The 6,620-nt window shown below is 34.8% G+C and overlaps 1 protein-coding gene across 1 annotated transcript in view; it reads right to left on the bottom strand.

Moving 5' to 3' along the window:
• Positions 1–237: 237 nt before the first annotated feature.
• Positions 238–6,620, bottom strand: part of SRP54 (signal recognition particle 54) — a 53,856-nt gene continuing 47,473 nt past the window's right edge. The window contains exons 14-16 of the mRNA XM_080649742.1: positions 5,943–6,113; positions 1,812–1,907; positions 238–1,061 (exon numbers count right to left, since the gene is read on the bottom strand). Coding sequence (XP_080505868.1) covers positions 970–1,061; positions 1,812–1,907; positions 5,943–6,113 — 359 coding nt within the window. The 3' untranslated portion in view covers positions 238–969. The remainder of the gene's footprint in view (positions 1,062–1,811; positions 1,908–5,942; positions 6,114–6,620) is intronic.

The following is a 6,620-nucleotide window of genomic DNA, read 5'->3' as shown; positions in this document are numbered from 1 at the left end:
AAGTGAATAAAAAATGTGATAAACAGAATAATCTGGTGAATATAATAGAATCAGGGACATAGAAAGGGAGTGGACTGATAATTCTCGGGGGGGAAAGGGGTGTGGGGGGTGCGGGAAGAGACTGGACAAAAATCGTACACCTATGGATGAGGACAGTGGCATGGTGTAAGGGCAGTGGGTGGGGTGGGAACCGGGTGGAGGGGAGCTATGGGGGAAAAAATGAGGAACAACTGTAATAATCTGAACAATAAAGATTTATCTAAAAAAAAAAAAAGCAAGTTATATACAAAACACTGTATTATAAATTGTAACCCCATTCACAATTTAAATTTAAATGGCAGCGGTAAGATTTTCTATGGCAAAATTATCTTCATTTTTCTAAGTTAAATAAAAATTCCTAGTACTAATGGTTATGACACTCTACCATATTTCCCATTAAAGGTATACTTCCAAGGATAGCTTTAAATGACACAGAGATATTGATTTTTCTGTCTTTGTAATGTGATCCACTGATAATTTTAAAGCATAATGAAAATTAACAAACCCTTAACTTATAACAACTCTGAAGTTTATTTTATAGCACTTTTATTGAGAAATTATGTAACTACTGACCAGGACTGTTTACAAATGTAATGCTTGGCCTTTGAAACAATTAAAAACTCAAGTACTAAAATTTTACATCATGATTTGTTTAACTTAAGTGTTACGATGGTAAAAACTGACAGAAGAAAATCTAAAGCAAAATATGATTTCCACAAAAATCACATATTCCTCCCTGATATCAAAGGGAAGGAGGAAAGAAGGAAGGAAGGAAGAAGAAAAGGAGGGGGGAAAAACGATGAGAAGAGAAAAGAAAAAGGGCAAGACAGGCAAGAAAAATACTTTTTTCCCCATTTTTAAAAAGAGGAAACTCTGAGGTTTCAGCAAATAACGTAATCAGCTGAGTCAGTTTATATTAAGGCATCTTCTTTACATATTATTGAATCCCATCATGCCTTTCATATTGCCAGCAGCACCCTGTTGAAATTGCCTCATCATTGACTGAAGTCCTGCCATACCACCTAGAGAAAGTAAAATCAGATAATTATTAAGCAGAACTTGAAACATTTGTTACTTTTGACTAATAAGTACTTTAACTCCCAAAAAATATACCAGTATCCTCATCTATAAAAGAGAATGAAGAATCTATCTCATCAAGTGGTGAGAAATAATACCTGAAAAACCTTAGAACTGAGTGTCTGTTACACAATAAGAAGTCAATAAATCTAAACAAAAAATTCAATTTCTGGGAAGTCCAAAAGAGTCTTATTGTAAATTGTAATCAATCTGGGAGGGCAGGGAGTTATTTCATAGGACTTACAGAAAGAATTAACCTTTTATTGCCTGACCAGTGTGGCTCAGAGGTTGTGCACTGACCTATGAACCAGGTGGTCATGGTTCAATTCCTGGTCAGGGCACATATGAGTTGTGGGCTTGATCCCCAGTGGGGGGCATGCAGGAGGCAGCCAATCAATGATTCTCTCTCATTACTGATGTTTCTATCCCTCTCTCCCTCACCTTTCCTCTTTCTGAAATCTATAAAAACGTTTAAAAAAAAGATGATTAAGTAGCTTGCTCAAATATCACACAGATGGCAGCAGAGAAGTGAATAAAACTTCAGCTTATATAGGCACTATTACAACTATTCAACTTAGAAGTCAGATGGCCATTTCCCTAAAATCACATATCTGTTGAACAGATTTTCACAATATCACCAACAGAAGGCTTATGAAAACTCAACCCTTAACAACTGACAGTAACTCTGTATTTACCCATGTGATGAAGAACTCTTGGATCCATCATTTTGGCCATTTGTTGATTCAATTTTGCCATCTGTGACTGGCTTACATTCTTAGACATGTCACCACCTGAAATTAAAGGTTTTGAGTCAATATAAAATGTAATACAATCAGGATATCACAGAGAGTTTAATAAATTGAGTAAATAAAAAAAATCACCCATAATCTTATCACTCTAACACAATCATTTCTATTTATATATATATTCATTTCTAATTTTTATCTCAATTAAAAATATACTTTTGAGAAAGTATAAGTGAAATTCTATATTAAGAAATATTTAAGGAACTTCCTTCAGGGCTAAGGTATTTCTTAATACTTTTAGTTATACCTGTGAGCCACTATAAGCAAAACTATCCAGTGGCGATTAATGTAAGCTATAACAATTTATTAGAGTGATATGGGAGAATGCTGAACAAAAAACTGTGTTTTTAGATATGGATTAATCGGGAAAGAGTCTGGATGCTAGTAAACGAATATGAAAGAATGAGTCTGAGAGAACCTGAAAATTTTTATATATCTAAGAAACTATTAAAAATAACAAGAAGCTTCAGAGAATAGTAAGACAAATAACCAACTCCATTTATTGATGAATTGCCACACACATCAAAACTCCACAGGAAAAGCAGCAGCCAATGAAAAAGAAGCACTCGGGCAGGATAAGGGGTTTTCTTTTTGAGCAAGCATGTCAAACTTCAGGCCCACAACGAGTATTTTTGTGGCCCAGCCAATATAATGGTATGTAAGAAATGTTTTAATAAAAATTTCTTAATTTTTACAATAGCCTGTTATACATAATTATTAATAACGAACTACAATGCTCTCTAATGACTGATTACTATAATCGTGTTGCATTCATTTCTCTTATGTGCCTTACTCGCAGACGCACCATTTCTCTCCACTATACTAGCAGCAAATATTTTAGCAGCCGATTGCCACGTCATTAGTCTTGTCCTGACTTGTCTAGTATGCGCAAAAGGAAATATTTTGCTTTTGGAGAATAAGAAAAATAGATTTGTGTTACGCTTATTAATTTGTATAGTTATTCAGTGTCTGGTAAGTTAATGTTCAAGAAAAAATATTAGTTTTTATTAAAATGTTCTATTATTTTATGTTAATAATTACTCACTTATTTCAGCCCTTTGTATTCAGCATGTCTCTATTGAAATGAACCCACATTTATTAAAATTGAAGCTTTTGTCTTTTTGCGGCCCACATAAACTTAAACCTTGTTTATTTGGCCTGTGTTAGCCTTTGAATTTGACATGCTTGCTTTAGAGAATAACTGCTGTGCTTAAGAGACAGAAAGCAAAAGAGATCAATGGAACAGCAATGAATAAATAAAACTGCTTCAGCAAATTTACTTCGTAAGAGCATTTAGGAAAATGGAAACCAAAGCTGCCCTTGATTCTCTAATCAAAGCTGACTAATCGGAGTAAATTATATAAACTAAGGTCTATGAATAAAAGAGATGTTTTTATAAAACATAATGAAATCTGTGAAAAATAATTAAATCTATGCGAGATGTAAATTCTATGTTCAATTTGTTTTTTGTCATAAGAGTCTGTTCCTTAGGATTTAAAACTTAATGTGTGACAAGGATGTGCCCCATATCCAATGCCCATTTCATCTTGGTTTTGCCATTACTGAGTAATCAATGCTTAGATAAGAACTGGTTGATGGATCTGCAGTAGTTCTATCAACAACAGTCAGGGTTTAGGAAAGATGTTAAACTGACATGTTTATTAATCACTATCTGAAATAGCATGTGATGTTAGCAATTATAACCAATTTTAAACATGTCTAACTTTTTCCCTTGGCACAAAAGAGAATCTAGGGCTCTAGCCAGTTTGGCTCTGTGGACAGAGCGTCAGCCTACAGACTGAAGGGTCCCGGGTCCGATTCCAGTCAAGGGCACATGCCCGGGGTTGTGGCTTGATCCCTAGTAGGGGGTGTGCAGGAGGTAGCCAATCAATGATTCTCTCTCATCAATGATGTTTTTTATCTCTTTCTCCCTCACCCTTCTTCTCTGAAATCAATAAAAAAATGTTTTTTTAATAAAAGAGAATCTAGGATATAGCAAGCAAGGAAAATAAGAAAAGTGTCAAAGAAAAAGGTGATAAGAACTTCTATAAATACTCATTTTTTAAGAAAGCTATTTAATGGTACGATTCATCTTTAGAGTGTGCTTAACTAATATTTTTTGAGCCCTAGCTGGTTTTGCTCAGTGGATAGAACGTCGGCCTGCAGACTGAAGGGTCCCGGGTTCAATTCCGGTCAAGGGCACATGCCCAGGTTGTGGGCTTGATCCCCAGTAGGGGGTGTGCAGGAGGCAGCCAATCAATGATTCTCTCTCATCACTGATGTTTCTGTATCTCTTTCCCTCTCCCTTCCTCTCTGAAATCAATAAAAATATATTAAAAAATATTTTTTGAAAGAAACTCACTTTAATAGTGTTTATAATATAGAAAGAAATCGAGAGGGCTGGGACAGTTAATTAACTCTTTGGAAAAACACACTTATTTTTTTTAACCTTACAAAATACAGAGCAAAATAAATTTCAAATGGGACAAAAAGTAAAACCTAACATTTAAATAAAACCAAAATGAGTAGAAGAAAATATAGTTGACTACTGTTGCATCAACATGGAGAAAACTTTTATGAGCATAAAAGAAATAAAAGAAAATGATAAATAGCCTTGACTACATTAAAAATGAAAATTGTTCATTAAAAAAATGTAAATAGCCCTAGCCGGTTTAGCTCAGTGTATAGAGTGTCAGCCTGCAGACCGAAGGGTCCTGGGTTCGATTCTGGCCAAGGGCACATACCTCGATTGCAGGCTCCTCCCTGGCCCGGGCCCTGGTCAGGGCACATGTAGGAGGCAACCAATTGATGTGTTTTTCTCACATGGATATTTCTCTGCCTTTCTCTCTCTCTTCCCTTCTCTCTAAAAATTAATGGAAAAATATCCTCGAGTGAGGATTAATATATATACATACATACACACACACACACACACACACACACACACACACACACACACACACACGTTGCTGGTTTGCTTGGTGGTTAGAGTGGTGGCCTGCACTGAAGGGTCATGGGTTGGATTCCAGTCAAGGGCACATGCCTCAATTGCAGACTTGATCTCTGGCATGGTCAGGGCACCGTTCAGGAGGCAACCAATCGATGTGATCGATGTTTCTCTCTTTCTCTCCCCCACTCCCTTCCACTCTCTCTAAAAATCAATGGAAAAAATATCCTCAGGTGAGGATTAACAAAAAAATATGTATTTAAATATTTATTAAAGTAAAAAAACTGGGAAAATATTTGTAGATATAAACCAAGGATTTTAAAGAGTTATTACAAAGCAATAACGACAAAAAAAGGAAGAACAGCTAACCTAAGAGGTGATTCACAAAGGAAATTCAAACCAGCAAATACAGATATGTTAAGCTTTATTAGTAATCTAAAAAACATATATTGACAAACATTTGACCACTAAATTGGAAATACGAAATTATTACAAAATTTATTCAGCATCTGTTTCTAATCAAACCAACAAAAATCCCTTGGCTCATGGATGATGGAACAGAAACTGATACAAGAACTGATATTGACAGAGAAGCAGATGAATCAGCCTAAATATCCAACAAAGAAGCATTGCATTAAACAAAGATACATGCTCAATTGGAATAGTATGCAGTGGTTAAAAGTTATATTTTGAAGAAAATTTGACAATATGGAAAACAGTCACAATGTATCTGAAAAATACACAAGTTATATCAAATATTATTTGGAATACGACCCACGTAATTCTCTGGGAAGTAAAGGTAATGGGTATTTTAAATTTTTATCTCATATTCTCTACATTTTCTTTAATATATATTACATCTTCAAAAAATAAGTTAATTAAGTTAAAAAAAATCTGAGTGTTTATTACCTTGAAAACAGGTAAATCAGAAATCACATTATGAACCTTGAAATACTGAAATACAACACGAAATTTAGCAATATATTTTCTAATTCTGGCAGTATTCCTAGCTTTAATTTTTACTTTCTTTCCTTTCAGTGTGTTAACTAAAATGATGAACTTATTTTTCTTACCTTTGAAAAGTCCTTTGATACCTCCCATCTTTTTTACCATTTGTGCAAATTTGGTATATTGTGTCAAAAGTTCTTGAACATCTCTCGTTGACACACCTGATCCTCTTGCTACTCTCTGGATTCTTCCTGGTTGCTTACTAAAAACCTTGGCACCATCTGTACTGTCAAGTTCTGCAGGCAAGGAAGGGTCAATTACTTTCACTTCTATAAAATTAACTTTCATTATCAAAGCAGTTATATGCAAATATCTTACACACATAAAAACAATTATAATGGTCGAACCACAACCAGATTTAACAAATGTTATCAGCTGCCCTGTTTATCTGATTATTAAAAGTTAAACATGGAATATATTACAAAGAAATTTATATTCATAAGCTATAAACAGTGGTCGGCAAACTCATTAGTCAACAGAGCCAAATATCAACAGTACAACGATTGAAATTTCTTTTGAGAGCCAAATTTTTTAAACTTAAACTTCTTCTAATGCCACTTCTTCAAAATAGACTCGCCCAGGCCGTGGTATTTTGTGGAAGAGCCACACTCAAGGGGCCAAAGAGCCGCATGTGGCTCGCGAGCCGCAGTTTGCCAACCACTGCTATAAAAAACAAAAAAACTAATATGTACTTACCCTACAGTTTAAGTAAAACAGAACATTCTGAAAACCTTTGAAACGCA

Source organism: Plecotus auritus (assembly GCF_963455305.1).
Source record: "Plecotus auritus genome assembly, chromosome: 1".
Taxonomy (NCBI): Eukaryota; Metazoa; Chordata; class Mammalia; order Chiroptera; family Vespertilionidae; genus Plecotus; species Plecotus auritus.
This window is presented reverse-complemented; position numbering and strand designations above follow the sequence as displayed.